The sequence below is a fragment of the Dioscorea cayenensis genome, chromosome 2 (genome assembly GCF_009730915.1).
Source record: "Dioscorea cayenensis subsp. rotundata cultivar TDr96_F1 chromosome 2, TDr96_F1_v2_PseudoChromosome.rev07_lg8_w22 25.fasta, whole genome shotgun sequence".
Classification (NCBI taxonomy): Eukaryota; Viridiplantae; Streptophyta; class Magnoliopsida; order Dioscoreales; family Dioscoreaceae; genus Dioscorea; species Dioscorea cayenensis.
Window position 1 is genome coordinate 2,317,478 of NC_052472.1, and position 22,408 is coordinate 2,339,885.

At 37.0% G+C, this 22,408-nt stretch overlaps 2 protein-coding genes across 3 annotated transcripts; one reads left to right on the forward strand and one right to left on the reverse strand.

The window, feature by feature from the left end:
* The first annotated feature begins 763 nt into the window (after nt 1–763).
* Nucleotides 764–16,070, forward strand: LOC120278724 (aconitate hydratase, cytoplasmic). Of its 2 annotated transcripts, XM_039285455.1 has the most exons (20): nt 764–1,070; nt 1,148–1,252; nt 1,347–1,507; nt 2,084–2,176; nt 10,566–10,751; nt 10,902–11,063; nt 11,248–11,392; nt 11,464–11,606; nt 11,675–11,731; nt 11,823–11,902; nt 11,988–12,063; nt 12,723–12,908; nt 13,610–13,677; nt 13,760–13,878; nt 13,975–14,096; nt 14,409–14,507; nt 14,584–15,063; nt 15,196–15,294; nt 15,382–15,624; nt 15,700–16,070. In XM_039285455.1, the coding sequence occupies exons 4-20, from the start codon at nt 2,123–2,125 to the stop codon at nt 15,772–15,774; spliced, it is 2,394 nt and encodes a 797-aa protein (XP_039141389.1). In that variant the 5' UTR covers nt 764–1,070; nt 1,148–1,252; nt 1,347–1,507; nt 2,084–2,122; the 3' UTR covers nt 15,775–16,070. The 2 variants fall into 2 exon arrangements, with proteins under 2 accessions (XP_039141389.1, XP_039141395.1); XM_039285461.1 differs by lacking the exons at nt 764–1,070; nt 1,148–1,252; nt 1,347–1,507; nt 2,084–2,176 and having other exon boundaries at nt 10,618–10,751; nt 10,999–11,063.
* A 2,564-nt stretch (nt 16,071–18,634) lies between these two features.
* On the reverse strand, nt 18,635–21,844 carry LOC120278750 (probable prolyl 4-hydroxylase 3). The gene is made up of 7 exons (XM_039285483.1): nt 21,571–21,844; nt 21,395–21,479; nt 20,705–20,802; nt 20,514–20,611; nt 19,193–19,313; nt 18,878–19,065; nt 18,635–18,761 (listed from the first exon to the last, which is right to left on the reverse strand). Exons 1-7 carry the CDS (start codon nt 21,717–21,719, stop codon nt 18,685–18,687), a joined length of 816 nt encoding a protein of 271 aa, XP_039141417.1. The 5' UTR covers nt 21,720–21,844; the 3' UTR covers nt 18,635–18,684.
* Nucleotides 21,845–22,408: the final 564 nt, after the last annotated feature.

Sequence of the window (22,408 nt, forward strand, 5' to 3'; positions counted from 1 at the left end):
AATATTTATTTTATTTTTTAAAATAATGTATTGGGAATTATATTTAATTAAAGGAGATAAAAAAAATCACATTCTTTCGTGAGACTGTGTGAGATTACTATTTCTTCAAAATAATAATCATATTCCTAATAATATCGGCCCTTTCAGATTAGACTGTGAGATCACTATTTTTTTCAAAAATATAATCATATTCCTAATAATATCAGTTGATATTTCACATTCCGGATAAAAATCTCTTTATTTCTCCAATTAAACATCACCATGTTACTACCAACAAGTCCGGTCTCTAATAGAACTTTTCATAAATGGTGAAAATTCAAATTTTGAGTGAGAGAATATAAAGTGTGAGTAGTAGTTATGCACGAGTGGTCTTAACTCCTATATATATATATATATGAGTCTCACTCCCACTTACTCAGTCGACACTTGTACATACACCCTTACTTTTTCTTAGCTGCTAGGGCAGCTCATCTTAAATAAAAAAAAAAAAAATCACCATACTGCTAATTACCAAACTAATTACAATTTCAAAAAATATTTAATGAAAAAAAATTATTCATAATTATAAGACCACCTCCTTACATACACATACACTGATACACACACACACACACACACACACCCTTCCTAGTTCCTACCATAACAAATCCCATGAATGAACCCACAGCTCATCAGCATCCTAATTTGCCGCCACAAACCACGCTCCTCTCTTTCCCACTTTTCTTTCATTATATCAACATTCCAATTCACACTTTCTTATTAAAACCAACATCTCAATTCAAAAACTAAAACCAAAACTAAATCAAAGCTTTTTCCATGTCGATCATCGGATACCTCACGAGATCCTCTTCTCGGTTCTCCTTCACCAGACCCTCCTTCTCCCTCTTCTAATGCCTTCTCTAACCCTAATTCTAGCACTACATTCACTTCTCTTTCTTCTCCCTGGTCTCCTGGTCATCCTAATGCTGCTCGACACTTCTCCGGTGGCCGATCTTTGCTCAGCCATCGCGCTCAGATCCGGTCCTCTGCCGCACTTGCTCGCTGCTTCGAACGTCGTTTTCAGTCCATTGGTATGTTCTTGGAGGGGCCTGGGTTGTTGATTTTTTTGATGATTTTTGGATTGGTGAATTGATTGGTTTGGTTTCAGCGACGAGGAATTCGTTTGAGGGGGTTTTGAAGACGCTGGAGAAGCCTGGAGGTGGGGAGTTTGGGAAATATTATAGCTTGCCGGCGCTCAATGATCCAAGGATCGGTGAGGCATTTCTTTGATTTGGGGTATTTGAGATTTTTTTTTTCTTGTGGGGTTTTGATTGAGATTTGAGGTGTGGGTGGTGGTGGGATTGCAGATAGACTCCCGTACTCGATCAGGATCTTGTTGGAGTCGGCAATCAGGAACTGTGATGAGTTTCAGGTGACGGAAAAGGATGTGGAGAAGATTATTGACTGGGAGAACTCTTCTCCTAAGCAGGTTGAGATCCCTTTCAAGCCCGCACGCGTTCTTCTTCAGGTCTCTCTCTCTCTCTCTAGATTATTCTCTGAAGCATTGAATTAGATGGTGTATGAATTCTTCAAGCTTAAGTGCAATACTTGTAGTACTTGATTTAGCCCATGAAACAATGTTCATTACTTGAGGTATTGAATTCAAGAGGCCTTTGGTTTCTCTCTGTTATGGTGCTTTGAATTCAGTATTATTAATGTTTTTCACCTTATGTTACAATTATGGGACCTGCTGACGTCACACAAGTCCTTGCCAAGGTTTGGATTTTTTCTTTTACTTCATAAAAGTACTTTTGTAATGGGTATTCTTTAAACTTTTTACTATTACAGCGGTTGACCAAACATTGTTACTAAGTGTATCATTTAATTAAAAATGCTGAGTTTTGTTTATCAATATCAAACAATATGATTGCTGCTGTTATGAATATATTTACCAATTTATTTTTGATTGTTTAGTTTTTTTCTTAACAATTGCAACACAGTAAGGATGTCTAAAACACATTTCACAATTAACATTTGAACTTTGCTTTCCATTCTCTTTATTTGTTTGAAACTGATTTTGGTTTCTCATTCCCTTATCACTCAGGATTTCACTGGTGTTCCTGCTGTTGTGGATCTAGCATGCATGAGGGATGCTATGAATAAACTTGGGGGTGATTCAAATAAAATCAATCCACTAGTAAGTTTTGGTTTCGGTGGTTTACATGCTAACTAGATGAGCTATGACTTTGACATGTCAAATCATTTGTATTCCTCATTTTGTGTGCTTGCGTGTGATTTTTTTTTTCTTTTAATTTGATACTCTTTTAGTTTGTACTTTCTCAATATGGGTATTGTTGTTTTATGTGTTATGACTTGTATTGAATTGTAAAAGTGATGACTTACAAACTTCCAGTTAAATAGTAAGTCGAATTGGTGTATGCCATAACCACTGCACTATGAGTTCTACACCTTTGCTCAATTTACTATTTTAATTATTAAATAAATTTGAAACTACTAATGGCAAACATGGTAAACTGATTGTATGAGAAATAGGTTGAACTATTGATGTAGGAGAATCATGTTTGTTTAATCAGTCAATTGGTTATTTAATTCAGTTTTTTTTTTTTACTTCGTAAGAATGCAATTGGTATGTGACTGCAATAAATTGGATGGTTAAAATTAGATAGAGATATTTATAAGGTAGGGTTGGAATTAGAGGACTGATGTAGCCCAGCGTAAAAAGTCAGTAAGGGTGGTGAAAGATGGTTATTATTTATGGAGCCTGTTAGATCTCTAACTATTAAATCATTTGACTTTGTTCTTACTTCAACTTTAGTTCGTCTTCGGGTCGTGGCCGTAATTATATGTGTTCCTCTTCTATTTGCCACATCAAATTAGTATTAGAGCAAAAAGATCCTATGATCATATTTGGTTTCATCTCCAAGCTTGGCCGGATGTGGTAAAGGTTGTGGAAGAGGAAACCAGGCCTTGCAAACAGAATTGGTTGAGATGCGGCATATGATTAAAGATCTGTTCTAAGCCTTATGGGCTCTACAGCAACAGACACTGGTGGGAACCCATATGGAGATTTTGGAAAAAACCACGATCCTTCAGGCATACCGGAAGGTGGTTTGGAGCAGTTGACTGATAATGAATATGATGAAAATCCTTTCCATAATGTTGGAGCTGTAAACAAAGCAGTTTGAGGTGGATTGGTAGAGATAATAGTTTGTGTCCTTGATTTGAATTGTGAATAGGTTTTCAAAGATAGCTCACTTCATCCCATGTTCTAAAACTCCTGATGCTGCACATGTTGCTGAAGAAATTTTTTTTTTTCCGAAAAGTCAGTTAGATTGCATGGTGTTCAGTGTTCAAAATAGTATTGTCTCTGATAGAGATGTCAAGTTTATGGGACACTTTTAGAGGGCTTTGTGGGGGAGGTTGAGGACCCGGCTAAAATATTCTAGCACATGTCATCTACAAACAAATGGGCAGACAAAAGTGGTTCGTTGCAGTTTAGGTAAGATGTTAAGGTGTCTGTTAGAGAACAAACCCTGGAAGATAGAGGCCCAGCCTTAGCCGATTACTTTCCCAATTTTTCCTACCTCTTCTGTTCCCCTGTGACTCCTTTTGTAACCAGCTATGTAGATGCCAATTTACCATTCTGCCCTTGACTTATCTTATTTCTTCTAGAATAGACCAATAAGTGCTTCTGAAAAGGCCTATCAGTACTCCCTTGGATAGAGCAAACCTTGTCCACAAGGTTTGATGTGGGGAATTGTCCCCGAAAATCGGAACAAGTCATCCATGAGGACTCTTCTGGCGGTCGAGTTTGCCATTGAACAAGTACCTGATGGCAAGGAAAAGAACCAGAACCTCGGTCTTGAACCTTGAGTATAGCTGATGGGGTATAAGACTCTTCTTCGAAGGATAATTCATGGGGCAATGCAGGAGAAACAGGGTGGGAGCCTACCATCTTTTTCAGCTGAGATATATGAAAGATGGGGTGAATTTTTGACCCGTGAGGAAGGTCTAATTTGTAAGCAACTGGGCTAAACTTGTGAGTGATTTTGTAAGGCCCAAAATAGCAAGATGCCAGCTTCTGAGAAGAGCGTTGTTGTACTGATTGTTGTCGATAGGGTCGAAGCTTGACAAAAACCGGATCTCCAACTTCATATTCCACATGTCGTCTATGCTGATTCGCTGACCGAATCATTTGTTGCTGGGCTTTAGATAAATGGTGTTGTAATTCTTTGAGCATAGCAGACCTGTCTTGGTGTGCCTGGGCGACTGCAGCAACTTGAAATTCCCCGGGCATGAATTGAAGGAGAGACGGAGGAGGATGTCCATATACAATTTGGAACGGTGTAGTGTTGGTAGCCCCATGAAAAGTAGTATTATACCAATATTCCGCCCAAGGAAGCCAGCGACTCCAATGTTTAGGATGCTCTGAAGTGAAACAACGGAGATAAGACTCAAGGCAACGATTGAGGACTTCGGTTTGACCATCCGTTTCTGGATGATAAGCCGAGCTCATTCTGAGTTTCGTACCCCACTTAGAGAAGAATTCTTGCCAAAAACAGCTTATAAAGATAGGATCTCGATCACTTACAATAGAATGAGGAACCCCATGCAGGCGGACTATCTCTTTGGCGAATAACTCAGCCACCATCCTGGCAGTGAAAGGATGCTTTAACCCAATAAAATGGGCATACTTAGAGAGCCGGTCCACCACAACTAAGATGCAGTCCCAACCATGAGATTTAGGTAAGCCCGACAAGAAATCCAGTGATATATCGGTCCAAACTTGAGTAGGGATAGGCAAGGGATGAAGGAGACCCTTGGGAGAGAGTGTATCATACTTATTCTTTTGGCAAACTAAGCAATCAGCTACATATTTCTGGACAGAAGCCATCATACCTCGCCAATATACGCTGCCTGCAAGTCGTTTGTAAGTGCGCAAGGCCCCAGAATGACCCCCTTGTGGGGAGCAATGAAATTCTTCTAACAATCTGGGAATCCACGAAGAACCGGAGGGAATCACCAATCTTCCTTTATAGAATAATCTTCCATGGATGAGCTGATGATTTGGAAAAGCTGATGGTTTCTGAGAGATTTGATCATGAAGGGATCGTAAGGAGGAGTCTTGCTGGATTTCTTGATGCAGGTGCTCCCAGTGAGCCCAATAAGGAATGGAAACAGCTGTTAACTCCAAGTCCCCATATGCTCGAGATAAGGCATCAGCAGCCTTGTTTGTGGACCCTGGTCGGTATTGAACATCAAATTCGTACCCCAAAAGTTTGGCAATCCAATTTTGTTGGGCTGGTGTGTTGACATGTTGTTGTAAGATGTGTTGAAGACTGCTGTGATCTGTTTTGACCACGAAGTGTTGGCCTATCAAATAAGGTCGCCATTGTCGGATGGCTAGTACTAAAGCCATGAGTTCCTTTTCATAAGCTGGTTTAGCAAGGTGCCGAGGGGCCAGTTGCTTGCTAAAAAAAGCTAATGGTCTGTCATTCTGCATCAAAACTGCCCCAACACCAGTACCGGAAGCGTCACACTCCACCACAAATGTTTGAGAAAAATCAGGCATGGCAAGGGTGGGAGCTTTCGTGATTGCTTGCTTTAATCTCTGAAAGGCGAGATTCGCATCCGTGCTCCAAGTGAATTTGGTGGCTTGATCTTTCTTAAGCAACTCCGTAAGAGGTCGAGCAATGTCTCCATAGCCTTTAATGAATCTCCTATAGTATCCCGTGAGCCCCAAGAAGGATCTGACAGCTTTAATAGATTTTGGAGTTGGCCAATTCAACACACTCAATACCTTGAGAGGATCCATAGAGACCCCTCCTTGGGACACAATATGACCAAGATAGTCAATGGATTGTTGGCCAAAACAGCTTTTCTTTTTGTTGGCTACAAAGTGCTGCGCTAACAATTTACTCAAAACAAGATGCAAGTGGTGCAGATGCTCCATCCACGACTTGCTATAGATTAGTATATCATCAAAAAATACTAAGACAAACCTGCGCAGAAAAGGCCTGAAGAGATCATTCATCGTAGCTTGGAAGGTGGCTGGTGCGTTCATAAGGCCGAAGGGCATCACCTTAAACTCATAATGACCTGTATGAGTGCGAAACGCTGTTTTGGGAACGTCCTCTTCTTTCACGCGTATTTGGTGGTAACCTGACTTGAGGTCGACTTTGGAGAAGAACTTAGAACCATGCAATTCATCTAATAATTCTTGAATGACTGGAATGGGATATTTATCAGGTATGGTAGCCTTGTTGAGTTCCCGATAATCGACGCAAAAGCGCCACCCACCATCTTTTTTTCGAACTAAGAGGACTGGACTTGAGAAAGGACTATTACTTGGCTGAATAACCCCGGTGGCGAGCATATCCGCAACTAATCTTTCAATTTCATCCTTCTGAAGGTGACTATAGCGATAAGGGCGGCAACTAATAGCTGTAACTCCTTCTTTCAAGGGAATGTGGTGGTCTAATGTGCGTTGTGGAGGCAACCCAGAGGGTTCGGCAAAAATAGAAGAAAATTCATTTAAGAGTTGTTGTAACTCTGGCGGTAATAAGTTAGAATTTCCAACAATGGTACTGTCCTCAGTCGCCGAGACGTTCCACAATAATAAGCCAAATTCCACATCTTGAAGTCGAAGTAAAGCTTGTGACGAAATTGGGGTACTGCTCAAAGAAGGATCACCTGCGATTTGCACTTGGTTCCCATCTACTGCAAAATGCATCATCATGGTAGCCCAGTTAACCTTGACGTCACCAAGTGTTTGGAGCCACGATACTCCCAATATTATATCTACACCACCAAGAGGAAAAACATAGCAATCCACCTTCATGGAGATAGATGCCAACTGAATCTGAACATTTTGACAAATTCCCTGTGCCTCTGTTCGATGGCCATCTCCTAAACGGACCCCAAATTTTGGTGTTGAAGAGATAGGAATCTGGAGCTTAGCAGCCATCTTATTTGATATAAAGCAATGACTGGCGCCATTGTCCACCATAACGATGACAGAAAACTGCCCAATTTTGCCAAGAAACTTCATAGTGCTGGGTTGCTGGGTGGAAGCCATAGAGAAATATGGTAACTCCAACTGGAGTAGTTGCGAAGCATCTTCACTAGGAGAGTTTTGAGACTGTTCATTAAACTCAAGTGCACCAGTGCTTTCCCCGTCAATTTCTTCGTCACCTAAAATCAAGGTTCGTAGAGATTTGTTAGGACACTGGTGGAGAGGATTATATGGCTGATGACAACGGAAACAAAGCCCCTTTGAGCGGAGGTCTTGGAACTCTTTTTGAGTATATTGACGGACACGCCGAATTGGTGTTGACGTGGACGGACGTGAAGGATAATTGATGTTGCTTCCCACACTACTAGTCTCTGAGTTGACCTTGGATAGAATTCCATCATCACTTCTCGACAATGGTGCCGAATTGCCATGCCCATGCGACGACCCATTTGTGGCCCAGCTCGACGCCACACTCTGCTGTGCAGGTGGCCCGAAAGAGTGGACTAAAGATCGTCCCACTGCACTTGCCACACCAGCTCGCGACCCGAGCCCAAAAGTTGTCGAGCTCGCACTGTGCAATCTCGTCTTCTTCGCAACCAATTCGAGCTCATGCTCGATTTCCCGTGCCAGAGTCATTGTCGCATACAGATCCTTAGTCTCATGGGAACGGATGTGTGCTCTAGTCTCCTCTCGAAGGCCATTGAGAAATTGACCTGTGAAAGCTTCTTCTGGCCAGCTTTGTATTTGCGCAGACTTCTCGACGAAGTCACGGATGTACAGATCAACCGAGCCATTTTGTTTTACAGCAGCCAAAGCTTCATACGGGTTAGCAGCTAAAGCTCCCCCAAATCGCGCCAGCACTTCACGGCGAACATCGCTCCACGTCTGAATCGCTCGGCGTTCTTGCAGCCACGTCATCCAATGGAGGACATGACCTTCCATACAAACTAAGGCAAGCGTTACCTTGAGATCCTCAGAAGTCTGTTGTATGCTGAAATACTGTTCTGCTCGCCTAACCCATCCCAAAGGGTCATCCCCCTTGAAATTAGGGAGTTCGACCTTCTTTGCAGCAATCTGGACATCATCCAGGGAGAATGCTTGAGGGGGAATCAACTTGGAACCTCCAGATCTGGCTTCTATTTCGGTTGTCGGCGGTGGAGGAATCGACTTGGAACTTCCCGGTCTGGTAGAACAAGCTTCGGCTTCAGCGATCGGCGGTGGTGATGGTCGCTCAACCTCTTGTGGTGTCTTTCCCTTTACCAAAGACGCCAATAAGGATTGGATTTCATCTAATTGTTGCCTAGAATGAAGTATTTCATCCATCATTCCTGACATCTTTTGCTCTGAATCTGAGCCTTGAAGCTTGAGATCCTTGATTTCCTCTCTCATCGATTCCAGGTTTTTCTCCACAGCATCAACCCTTTGCTCCATTTTCGACGGCGGCATCAGTTCCACGCTCACCGCACCAATGTTAGAGAACAAACCCTGGAAGATAGAGGCCCAGCCTTAGCCGATTACTTTCCCAATTTTTCCTACCTCTTCTGTTCCCCTGTGACTCCTTTTGTAACCAGCTATGTAGATGCCAATTTACCATTCTGCCCTTGACTTATCTTATTTCTTCTAGAATAGACCAATAAGTGCTTCTGAAAAGGCCTATCAGTGTCATATGGGAAAACATGCAATGTCATGGGACTTTTTTATTTCTCAAGTTGAATTTGCTTTATTCAATGAACACAATAAGGATTAGTCCCTTTGAAGCGGCATGTGGACTAAAGCCACAACATGCACTAGAACTGATCCCATTACCACAAGATACTCAGGTGACTACTGATGGTGAAACTTATAGTGATCATATTCAAAAAGTCCATGAAAAGTGGTTAGGGCAGCTTTAAAAACTAGCAACAAATGATGTGCAACTGCATTCAACAGACGCCAATGAGTGAAGGACTTTGAAGAGGGTCATTTTGGAACTTGTACACTTGGTGCAAGCAAGGTTTCCTAAAAGTACATCATAACCTAAAAGCAAGGAGTATTGGTCCATATAAGGTGCTAAAAAAAATTGGCTCCACTGCATATTTAATAGATTTGTCATATGAATTACTAATTACCCCAATCTTCAATGTTTCTGATTTGTACCTGTTCAGGGATTCGATGGAGAAGTGTATACAGTTGCAGATCAAGTTCATCAGTTACCAGAAGTGCGGCCAGATATTATTGAAGATATGTTACATGTTAAAGAAGTGAAATCAAAGTGTGAAAACTAAAAGATTTTTTGTGAAAATGTTGGGTAAACCAATTAGTGAAAGCATATGGATGACAGAAGATGAATTAAAAGATATTGATCCAACACATGTTGAAGTGACTAAAGCTTTTTTGATGAAATTGAGCTCTCCGACTGGGAAGATTGATGCAGGAACAGTATTTGTTTTATAGTCAATTACTTATTTTAATTTAGTTTAATTTTATTTAGTAGACATGTGATTGTAATAAATTGGACGGTTAATATTGGACAGAGTTGTTTATAACATAGGGCTGAGTTTAGAGGGTTTGATGTAGCCCTAGCATACAAAGTCGTAAGTGTTGGTGAAACAGGGAGATGTTATATTTCTTTTCTACAATTTGTTAGATTTTTAAATGTTCTAATCCTTTAACTTTGTTCCTGCTTCAACTTTGGTTTATGCTAATTATTGTCTTCCGCTTTTATCTACTACATCAACTATGTTAAGCTTGATATGGTTGGGGAGCCTTATGGATATGGATGCCACATTAAATTTATTGACAATAGACTTTTATAGTAGATCTTTCAAAAATTATAAAAAAAATGTTTTGGCATATACATAATAGGAGCCGGCTTAGACCTTCAATTGCTTGCTTTGGTTTGTTCTACATTTCAAAGCAAAAATTGAAGCAAACTGCTTGATGATGGAGCCTTCATGAACCTGGCCTGTGTCTCATGCAAGTTATGAAAGGTGATGGTGATGATGATGATTGTCATTGCAAGCAGATGATTGATCAATTTGATTGTGTAGCATTTTGACTTTAACGGATTGCAATCTTTCTTTGTTCAACTAAATTACTTGGAAACTTGTTATTTGTACTTTGGAAGATTTGTTAGACCTAAGAAAGGGGCATTTAGGCATTAAAGCTATATTACCGCATGAGTAAAGGAGAAGCTGGATTTGCTTGCCAAAGTTCATTTACCACCTTCTAATTTTGTTGTAAAAGTTTGACTTTTTACAGTATTATGGTTACATTTGCTAGCATGTCATATCGTCCTTGTTGTCTTTGGTCACTTTTGCTGAAGGTTTTCTAATTCTCTCCCAGAATAAGATTGGGCCCGCATTTTCTGGGGAACCAAAGTCTAGAGAAAAGAGATTGCTGAGCTTTTGTGATTTTTTTTTGTCCTCTCTAAGTTAAAATTCTGAAGATGTGGTTTAAGTAATGAAAGAATCTGGTTTCACTAAAATAATATACTGTTTAGGTTTCTTCCATATCTTCTTTCCATTGCCAGATTTTGCATGCCATATCAAGCTTAATATTATCCATACAGGTTCCTGTTGATCTTGTTATTGACCATTCAGTTCAAGTTGATGTGGCAAGATCAGAAAATGCAGTTCAGGCAAATATGGAACTTGAGTTCCAGCGCAACAAGGAAAGATTTGCGTTTTTGAAGTGGGGTTCAAATGCTTTCAACAACATGCTTGTTGTACCACCTGGATCTGGTATTGTCCACCAGGTAATATTCTTCTGAAAATGGGGGTTGCTTCTTTTAGCTAATATACATTTCATGGCTGGTTGTGTCAAAATGTTGATATTAGTTAAGCAAAAGAAATATACTTGATCATGCTTTGTAATTTGTTTATTATTATTATTATTATTATGGCAGGTGAACTTAGAGTACCTTGGTCGTGTTGTCTTTAACAATGGTGGAATGCTTTATCCTGATAGTGTTGTTGGTACTGACTCACACACAACTATGATAGATGGTTTAGGTGTTGCTGGTTGGGGAGTTGGTGGAATTGAAGCTGAAGCTGCCATGCTTGGTCAGGTAAATGGTTTCATTCTAGTTTTATCTATTTGGAGATGTAATTGTGTCTGCCACTTGCTCATGATTGGTTGTGCTGATTTGTACCAGAGAAAGATATTATTTTAAAACCATGTAACTTGTGGAATTTTCATTTTACTTATTTTTTGTTGCAATACCTTCTTATTGACCTTTGATCTTTGTGCAGCCAATGAGCATGGTACTTCCTGGTGTTGTTGGGTTCAAGTTATCAGGAAAGATGAAGAATGGCGTAACTGCTACAGATTTAGTTTTGACAGTTACCCACATGCTCCGAAAGCATGGTGTGGTTGGAAAGTTTGTGGAGTTCTACGGTATGCAATTGATCATTTACTAGCAGTAATTGAAAACATTTGGAGTTCTTAACTCTGATCTCGGTATACAGGTGAAGGCATGAGTGGACTATCACTTGCAGATCGTGCCACAATTGCCAACATGTCACCTGAGTATGGAGCCACAATGGGTTTCTTCCCTGTGGATCATGTTACTCTGCAATACTTGAAACTCACTGGCAGAAGTGATGATACTGTAAGTTAGTGATAAGTTCTATTCATAATAATTATGAATTGAGAATAATAGATTTGTCTCCAATGCAGGTGGCCATGATAGAGTCTTATTTACGGGCAAATAAGATGTTTGTTGACTACAACCTGGTAACATGACTTTTTCTAAAGTCATTGCTATGCTGTCTTTCTAGTATATTGCAATTGTGATTGTTTGTAATGATCTACTTTCTAAATGCAGCCACAGATAGAGAGGGTTTACTCATCATACTTGGAATTGAATCTTGAAGATGTGGAACCTTGTGTATCAGGACCTAAAAGGTTATATCTTCACTTAATGTTTACAACTAAAATTAGTTTCCGTTCTTGATGTTTCTTGTTTTCTACTAAATCACAACTATGGCAGGCCACATGATCGAGTTCCGTTAAAAGAAATGAAAGTGGACTGGCATTCTTGTTTAGACAATGAAGCAGGATTTAAGGTGAGCTAATCCTCCCCCTTCTATTTTAGGATGAACCTTCATAGCAGCTATTGTTATAGATAAATGGTTTGCTGCTATTACTTGCATTAAAACTCCTTTTTTGACATCTTTCCATGATCGTTGTATGTTCAGTTGATATGGTTATTCCTCATGTCTTTTTATTCTTGCCAATCCTGCTGTTATGATGAAGCTCAATTCAAGCTGGGCTTTTCTTTTGTAATTCTTTATTTTTTTTTAATTTTTAATTTTTAATTTTTAATTTTGTTGGGTTCAAGGTGTTTGTTTTCTTCTAATATAATGGCACTATATATTGAAGCTATTAATAGAATATAGATATTTTTCTTTCTAATTTCCATAAGAGGGAAAAAAAAAATTTTCTTTGTTGAGAGCGGATGATGTTGTTTCTTGCTTTTTACATAATGGGTTGCTTGAGGAATTGGCATACCTCCTTAATATTAATCTACCACATGTTGCATCTGTCACTGCATAAAAGTATTAGCATATTGCTTGGTACTCTTGTTTACTTCTGAATGAGAACTGGAAGACTGGAACAATACTTATCTGCAATGCCATGGTTATAATGTATTTATTTATTTATTTTTAATTGTTGTGAGGAGTTTGTGCTGTTTTCATAATGAGAGACCTATTTGATGCTTCAGGGTTTTGCTGTACCAAAAGATTCTCAGAACAAAGTGGCAGAGTTCTCTTTTCATGGAACACCAGCGCAGATAAAACATGGTGATGTTGTCATTGCAGCAATCACCAGTTGCACCAACACCTCAAATCCTAGTGTGATGCTTGGAGCTGCTTTGGTTGCCAAGAAGGCTTGTGAACTAGGCCTTGAGGTTGGATAAAAAAGAACTCATATCTGATCATCCGTAATTTGAATTTTTTTTTTTTTCAGTTCTATAGTTTCCTTTGCTAACTATTTATTCTAGATTTAATAAATATCTGAAGTTCATAAAAGTTCATAGGTGATGCATAGTTGAAATGATTTATAACCCAAGGCTATGTTTGGTTTCGGAAAACTTGGAATGACTGAACCTAAGTTATTCCAGGTTATTTGGGAATGGACAAACAAATGAACTAAATCGGGATATGCTTGAAAGTAAAATAACTCTTCCTTCATAAAATGATTGATTAGAGCAATTCAACCACTAGTTCGTATTAACCTAGTCATTAATCATTACTTAATATTAACCAGTAATAAGATTATATGGCTTGAATTAAAAATTTATTTTTTTAATTAATATTAATAATGACAAACTTCAAGATAACTTGGCATAAAAATTTTTGCCTCATACCAATTCTAAACTCTTATTCTAGCTACAACCAAACACAACCTAGCAGTATGTGAAATCTGCTCGACTACTTAGAGCAGTGGTTCTATAATTATCTAAATTACTGTCCACTATTTAATTTGAGTAAACTGCATCATCTTAGTTTATCGTGAGACACATTCACAAAACTTCAAGTAATAATTGAAGGATGCTGAGATATTTTCTGTACAGCTGATGGTTTCTTTCTTTTTTTTCTTATGTGCCAGGTGAAACCATGGATTAAGACAAGCTTGGCCCCTGGTTCGGGAGTGGTAAAAAAGTACTTGGAAAAGAGGTATAACCAGAGGGATGAAGAACAGTGGATATAATCACAATTTTCTCATTAGTTACCAAATGATGAGTTTTATCTGTTTCAGTGGCCTGCAGAAATATTTGAATCAATTGGGCTTTCATATCGTTGGTTATGGATGTACAACATGCATTGGGAATTCTGGTGACCTTGATGAATCAGTCTCATCAGCAATTTCTGAAAATGGTAAAAGTGTCTTATCAGTTGATCAAGAGCACATTAATTCTTCGGTTTCTGAATGATTTCAATTTAAGTTTGGAAGTCGTTTGCGTATATTTTCAGATATTGTTGCTGCAGCAGTTTTGTCTGGAAATAGGAACTTTGAGGGTCGTGTGCATCCCTTAACTAGAGCAAACTATCTTGCATCTCCACCTCTGGTGGTTGCTTATGCTCTTGCTGGCACGGTATGTAGACAATGGGTAATAGAATTCTTAATTATCACATCCTATATTAATGCTTCACAACTGCAAATTTGAAGATGAGCATGTGGTTATTATAGCAAATTGTAGTTCTCAGCATACCATCTTAGGATAAACTATATGAATGTTATAATTTGCTCTATCATATGTCATTCTCTTGTTGATGTTTGGAGAAGAATGTTGCCTATATGGTACTGGTACAGTGGGTTTCACCCAACGAAAATTTCTTAAAATCTTTGTAATGGTCTCTTCTCTGTCCTTTTGTAACTAGTGTTGACTGAAATAAATGTTTTGCAGGTCGACATTGATTTTAATACAGAACCTATAGGGACCTCAAAAGATGGGAAGAAGGTTTACTTCAGGGATATCTGGCCATCAAATGAAGAGATTGCAGAGGTAAGTTACAATATTGGTACAAAACATACAAATTAATGGATGATAAAGTTTGACATTTAAGCTTAAACTTATTCAGGTTGTGCAATCGAGCGTGCTACCAGATATGTTCAGGGGTACCTATGAATCGATCACTAAAGGAAACCCTATGTGGAACCAACTGCCGGTGCCATCTGGCAGTCTTTACTCCTGGGACCCAACATCAACCTACATTCATGAGCCTCCTTACTTCAAGAATATGACTTTATCTCCCCCCGGCCCACATCCTGTGAAGAATGCATATTGCTTGCTAAACTTCGGTGACAGTATCACAACCGATCACATCTCACCTGCTGGAAGCATTCACAAAGACAGCCCTGCTGCGAAATACTTGATGGAACGTGGTGTCGAGAGAAAAGACTTCAATTCCTATGGTAGTCGTCGTGGCAATGATGAAGTGATGGCAAGGGGAACATTTGCTAACATTCGCCTTGTCAACAAGCTTTTGAAGGGAGAAGTTGGTCCCAAAACAATACACATACCCTCAGGAGAAAAATTGTCAGTGTTTGACGCCGCCATGGTAATTACTATCAAACCACTCAATCACTTAATCCAACTCCAATGATATTTGCATGACGTCCAAGTAAAACTAATTTTCTGTTGAACTAGTAAATTTGTTTCAATGATATTAATATTTTCAAGTGCTGAACAGAGATACAAAACTGAGGGGTGTGCTACTGTCATCTTAGCGGGAGCAGAGTACGGAAGTGGCAGCTCTCGCGATTGGGCTGCTAAAGGACCAATGCTACTGGTACTAAATATGTAAAGAAAATTCATCTTCAACTTCTTGCCCACAATTCACCCTTAATTGATGTGCCTCTGTTGTTAAATGTTGCAGGGTGTGAAAGCGGTCATTGCCAAGAGTTTCGAGAGAATCCACCGAAGTAATCTTGTGGGAATGGGCATTATTCCATTGTGTTTCAAAGCCGGGGAAGATGCTGATTCCCTTGGCTTGACCGGCCATGAACGTTACACAGTCAATCTTCCGAGCAATGTGAGTGATATCAAACCTGGTCAAGATGTCACTGTCACAACTGATAGCGGGAAATCATTTACATGCACTCTTCGCTTCGACACCGAGGTAATCCAGAAAAAAATACGGAAATTACTATTCTTTCGATGTTCCTCTTATTCATCGCCCTCATATTGTTTGCAGGTGGAGCTAGCGTATTACAATCATGGTGGAATTTTACCGTATGTCATTAGGAATTTGACCGGTAGCAAGCAATAGTCATGTGAAGTTAATCTCATGTTATGATGACGGGGAACCACAATTTTTTGCCGGAAGTTTAAAAATTCTTCGGGCATGAGTTTTTCATCAATTTTGCCCTGGAAATAAAATGTGCTGTAAAGTGAAGAGGATGCCTTTGCTTTGATGATTGTTTCATTTTAAAACGTGTGTTTGATGCTGTGATATTTCTTGAGGAAAGTTGGAAACAGGTCCAGTTTCTGAGCCTAGAGCACTAGACTCAGATGTTGGTTTTCTCTTGTTTGTTAAAATGGAAACCATCTTAGGGGCTGTTTGGTTCGTGGTAATGACATATTATCAGGTAACGAGATTACTATGGTAATATGAGTGGAAATATTATATGGGTGGGAATATTGTGGTAATTTAATATAACCATGTTTGGTTGGAACTCTTATTACTTTGATTTTCATGGTAATCAATTTGTTAAAATATAAAAAAGTTATAAGATTACCACGATAATCAAAGATAGACACCAAATTTGGTGGTAATAGAATTACCATTTTTTGAGTAATATTTATAAGTTGGTAATGTGATATTACTATACAGATTACCACTGATATAGTGCCAAACGTGATAATATTTTCAGATTATCACGTAACACATGGTAATCCTTCTACATTACCGCAAACGAAACGGCCCCTTAAAGGTATTAAAAACCAATCGCATGAACATTGTTTCACACAAGTGGGCATACACGTAAAACAAAAAAAAAATAATAAAAAATAATAAAAAATAAAAAAAATTAGAGATGGCAATGAGGCAAGGATGAGGCCACCACCCTGCCTAAACCATCCTTTCGCGTCGTCCTGTCCAACCCAACTCAAATAGTGGTATTTTAAATATTACTTACATTATTGTCTGTTAATTTTTTTTAAAATTATAAATGAAAAAGTACAAACAACCAACTAAAATTGGGCGTCTCGCCCAACCTAACTCAAATAGTGGTATTTTAAATATTACTTTCACTAACGTCTGTTTATTTTAAAATTGTGAAGAAATTAAGAAGACATTTTTTTTTATCAAACCTCTTATAATATATAATACTTATTAATAAATTAAAATTATAACAAATGATTTTCTTTTAGTACTGTATTTTTTTAATTAAATTATTAAAATACAAAAAATATAATTAAAACACAATGATTATAATTGCCCTGCTCCCTTCAAAAACCCTGTCATGCTTTATGCCCCACTCTGTAACACGAAAAATTGTCAATTTTTTGGGATGGATTGAATTGGAAACCACGGATCGGTGTAGGGTCAGTAATCTCTATAGAAAACTATATGCATCTATAAAATAATTAATTTCATGTGGCCCAGTAAATAAACATAATTTTTTTTTTTGTGCACAATTTTTATAGGAAAAAAAATAATTAAAATAACAAATATATAATATGAGTTCATAAAAGAAACAATTTTATAAGATATTAGATGTCTTATGATAAACATACAAGATAAAAAAACCTCAAATAAAAATGCTATTGTAGAGAGATGTTAGATTTGTAATTAAGATATTAATTTATTTATTACATGATGTTGACTGTTTCTGCTTCCTATGTTATTATAATACTTTATTGCTTATAACAAATGAATTGTATCCTGTCACCGCCTGAGCTCATCACATTTAATCGTCCCGGGTAAGTTTCACCCTATGCTACAAACGTTTCATCATTATAACGTCGTGATCACAAATATCGTAATATCGTGCGACCACAAAACTATTCTCCCATTGCTGACCGATAACCATTAAACGTTTTTTGTAACGCTGACGCCGCAGAATGTTTCATCATTATAACAACGCGACTACTGAAAGGCTTCCCTACGCGATCACGTGTTTTTGCTAGCACATCATCAACTTCACCAAAAATAATCCCCAAACACGCCAATGCTGCCATCAAAGTCAGAACTAGAAAAATAGCTTTTATGACCACAACGTTCTAAAAAAAAACATTTATAGTACATAGCGTTATAATTATGAAATATTTATGACCACCAGTAAAACTTACCCTTTAATATGTGGGTAAATTACATGCATTTAGAAAACATATATTTAGTCAATTCCATTGTTTTTTTTTCAACTAATTATAACTATGGGATAATAGTAGTGAAAATATGAATAATAATAATAATAATAATAATAATAATAATAACAGCATCATTAGTTTTTTCCTTCTTTTTTGTTTTAATAGTTCAGTGTTCAACAGAATGAAATAGATGAGTTCTATTTAGTATCAAAAGTATCAAACAGCAGATGAATGGCATGAGACCATGAAATTGATTAACTTGGATGAATGTAATTATCAGCGAACCATTACTGCAAAAGATGAGAAATATACATAATAATGAGAAAGTTAACAACAGCATGACACATTATCAAAAAATTTAATTGACATGGTACCAATGATAAGAGTCAAATAGCCTCAATAAATTCAAAACACAGGGCCAACACATATTTATTTCTGCAAAATTTAAAAAATCTAGTGGCCAAAGAAACACAAATCTAGTTCAATGTTTGTTCAGTAATAGCTATCTGTAACTCCGTAACATCAAGATTTTAATCATCGAACAAAATAATTGAGCTTGTATAAAAGACGACAAATCAATGAATATGTAGTAACTGCACACAACCGAGCGCAAACTGGTTGTGTATGTAATTTCACAAGATCAAGAAATTTATCATCACAAAAGAATTGAGGTTGTGTAGAGAATGATATGAAAAGAATTTCTAGTAACTTAAGTATGGTAGAAATCACAACCGAATACAAATCTGTTTCAACATTTGTCCACTAATAGCCATATGAAACTTCACAAAATCAAAAAATATATAGCACAAAAGAATCGAGGTTATATAAGAAATGGAAATAAATAATGAAAACAAGTACCTTCGGTGAATTATAAATGATAATATTTGTTTACTCGCAGCCACTTTGTTGATGACCACTTGTACCCTTTTAACACAGGGCATCCACCTACATTATACATAAGTTTCACATGAGCCTTCTTTTTCTTCAAATAATAATAATAATAATAATAATAATAAATAAATAAATAATAAAAGAAGAAAAGGATTAAAAATGAGCCTCACCATGCAAGCTTGTAGTATCTAAAGAGCCATCAGGCTTCAAGCTCCAGAAGAGAAGTGCATCTCCCTTCTTAGGTTTCACAGAAAGGCCCATTTTTCCACACTCAGACAGATTGCTGGACCTTGAGACTGAATTCATGGTATTCTTGGCGAGAGGGAACACTGTCTCACCTCCTTCTTCAACATCTGAACTGCAACAATGGCAAGACTTAATGATAACACAAAAACAAATATCTTAGCTTTTTTGTAAGGCAGGCAATTATATGCTTAAACCTACTGAAGGAAGAGCATCAAAGAAAATTTTTAAGGACAACTTACAGATACATTAGAACAGTAGCTATTCTGTCAGCTATTCTGTCAGCGTTGTGGAAATGGTCATAATGTGGGTCATATTTCTGTCCAACTTCATAATGGAGAATCTGAAGTCCCTCCCCATGCTCTGGAGAACATGAAGTCAGCTCCAGAAAGTGAGTAAATGAGAATGAATGACAGTAAAATGCTTTAAGGAAATCATAGCAAGGAAATTGTGTCTATGTTGATTAAGGTGATGCAAGTCAGTTATATAAAACACACAATTTGTAAAGTCTTCAACACTGCATCTAATATCAATTTTCAATAGCATTCTTTTTCTTTTTTTTTTCTCTTAGAAAAGTATGAGTGAGTTTCCTGCATAATAGTTAATGAGGGGAAAACATTTTGACAATTTGATGAAAGAAAATAGAAGTCACATCACGAAGCTTGGTAAAATGCATGATCCAAAACTAAGAGTGACATTTAAAAGTTCAGTTTTATATAAGCCATACAAGGAAAAAAATATTTGTTCATTAGGGAAATAAAAAATCTTCTATATGGCATGATATTTTACACTCAAGATATTGCCGATTGTAGCCACATACTGGAAGGATATTTTACTACTTTCATGCCACTGAGATTTATAGACAAAAATACAAACAATGAATTCTTCAATGTAATATATATATGAATTTAATTATTAGATACATTCTTATGCAAAAAAATAAACAGGCATAGAGAGACCGTGGAGACACAAAAAAAAGTGATATCCTGAACCACTGGTCCGTGCAAGTCATACAATGAGTATCTCTAAATCATCTATATATAATCTCAAGCTAAAGCAGCAAATGTATACTTTGATGCTACTGATATTGAATATCAAATATAAGCAATAGCTAAGAAAAGGAATACACCAATAGCTTTTATCACTACCTAACAAATGCTCCATTGGTTATGGCAATGGCTCTAAAGATGGATGATGTACTGAAAGTGAAGGGAAGTCCTGTGTCAAGAAACTTTATGCCCACCAATATATACTGAACTTTATAGGCAGGACCATTGCTATTTAATCAGGTAAATGACATTAACACCTTCAAGATATGGATCCTAATGAGAGGAAATACAAAAGAAACCATTTCTAATCAAATGGTGAGCAATGTTGAAAGAAATAAATTTTGCAAACTATTACACTTAAAAAGGGTAATGTTTGATCCTTCATGTGCATATTCTTTTTATATACTCCACTTTGTTATTTATCTTGAAAGTGAAAATTGCATAACCATGTTAGATTAGAAAACTCAAAAAGTTGAATAGTTACTACGAAAAACAGAGGTCTGTAAGTCTCTACCTATTGGCATAAATGTGAAATCTGCAATTCTTTTCTCAATTGCTTGAATGATGCTATCATGTCCGCGTTTGAGAAACATTCCTGAGCTTGTGCGTTGCCTGCACGGAATAATATTGAAATATTTCAATAATATTAAAAAAGAACTTCTGAAATTAATTACTAAACAAGTCAAGAGATCTGAGATTGCACACCGGCTGCTTATGTTCCCACCAGTATTTTTGTCAATAACTGTGGACTGTTGCATACGTGGCAAAGAAAGTTTAATCAAGTATTCACATTCTTCATTGGACTGTCCAATAAATAGACAAAAAATGTTACTTTGCTACAACTCAATCATAAAATCAGATAACAATTTAAAAGATACCAATTTGAACTAGTAAAAACAAGCATCTATGCAAATATATTTGAATATTCTGCACAAGTCAAATAGGCAATTAAAGGAGTACTTCCAAGATGGAGACTTACCCCACTCATTTTCTAAAGAGAAAGTTAGCGTAAAGCTAAATTAGTCCTTTTATAAGTTGTTTGAGTTGACAATTAGCAATAAGTGTATATAAGCAAATATGATTTTTTTTTTCAGATGATAAATTGGCAATCACTCACTTCTATAGTGGTAAAAAGCAATTTTCTCAAAGATAATCATAACAAATGTGGACAACAAATGAATTAAAAAACACAACTAAACCCTTTTTTAGCAAGATATAATCTTTTAAACAAAAGCAAAAAAAAAAACATGAATAAGATTGAAAAAAGATATCTCAACTTGAATCATGCTAAAAAAAAATGGAATCAATAATACAAAATAAACCAAACTATGCAAGGAAATAATCAAGAAATAAAAAATGAAGAAACTAATGGTAGAGATTCAAGTGAGCTCAAACCAGTAAATTGCGGTAGATGAAGATTCTAGGCTCCCACGAGATCACCTCCATCCACTGCTCCCCTCTCTCCCCAATCCCATCAACCCTAAAACCTCCAACCAAAACACACAATCAAATACGCTGAAATCAAATCACAAGAAACACAACAAATGCTTAAACGAATCAAAGAAACACACTTTTCATTGTGAATCAATTCGGAAACATCATCCTGATCGAAATTGAAAGCGAAAAGCAAGAAGAAAGTCATCAAGAGAGTGAGAAGAACAGCGGAGACGAGTATGCACCAGAGCCACCGATCCGAGGACCGCCAGGAAGCCTTCGCCATGGATGATGGAGATGAGAAGAGGATCAAAGCGAGATTGGCATCGTTGAGAGAACGAAGAGGAGAAGAAGAGAAGGAGAAGAAGCGTTTCCATCGCTTCCATTGATGAATTGGGGGAGTTTCGAGATTGTTTAATGATTAGAGAAGCGGGTAATTTTGAAGTGCCATGTTTTTTCATATATATACCCCTTAAAATATGGTAATGATATAAGTTGGGAGTTTTTTTTAATACAAATAAAAAAATACATAATTTATTTTATCTCATAGTATGATGCTTAATCTAAAGTAATATCCATATATATATATATATATAATTATTTTTTAATAATTAAAAAACTCATGTTTATATAATACATGAAATAGTCTTTTTACTTATGCAACTTTATCCTTTTAAGGTCGGTTTAATTTGCACATGTTATATAAAAATTTTAATTTCTAATTCTATTAGGTACTTGCTATTATATTTTGAATTAAAATCAAACAAAAAAAAGGGAAAAAGGGAATTATCTTGTTCCAAATAGGAGTAGGAGCATAAATAAATAAAATAAATGAAAAATAATAATCTATGAAAAAAAAAGAGAGAATATATATATTATCTCTTCTTTTTTCCATATATTATTTATCCTCCTACTCCTATTTGGAATAGAATAATGCCTCTTTTCCCTTTTTCCGTACTCCTATTGGAAATAAGA

Coding starts and splice junctions, on each gene's coding strand:
- LOC120278750 (XM_039285483.1), bottom strand. CDS start 21,719: ATGGCGAAGGCTTCCTGGCGGTCCTCGGATCGGTGGCTCTGGTGCATA. Junction 20,803..21,394: donor TCATCTACCGCAATTTACTG/GTTTGAGCTCAC, acceptor TTTATTGGACAG/TCCAATGAAGAATGTGAATA. Junction 18,762..18,877: donor AGATACTACAAGCTTGCATG/GTGAGGCTCATT, acceptor TGTATAATGTAG/GTGGATGCCCTGTGTTAAAA.
- LOC120278724 (XM_039285455.1), top strand. CDS start 2,123: ATGAGGGATGCTATGAATAAACTTGGGGGTGATTCAAATAAAATCAAT. Junction 11,064..11,247: donor AAGCTGCCATGCTTGGTCAG/GTAAATGGTTTC, acceptor ATCTTTGTGCAG/CCAATGAGCATGGTACTTCC. Junction 13,678..13,759: donor AAAAAGTACTTGGAAAAGAG/GTATAACCAGAG, acceptor TATCTGTTTCAG/TGGCCTGCAGAAATATTTGA.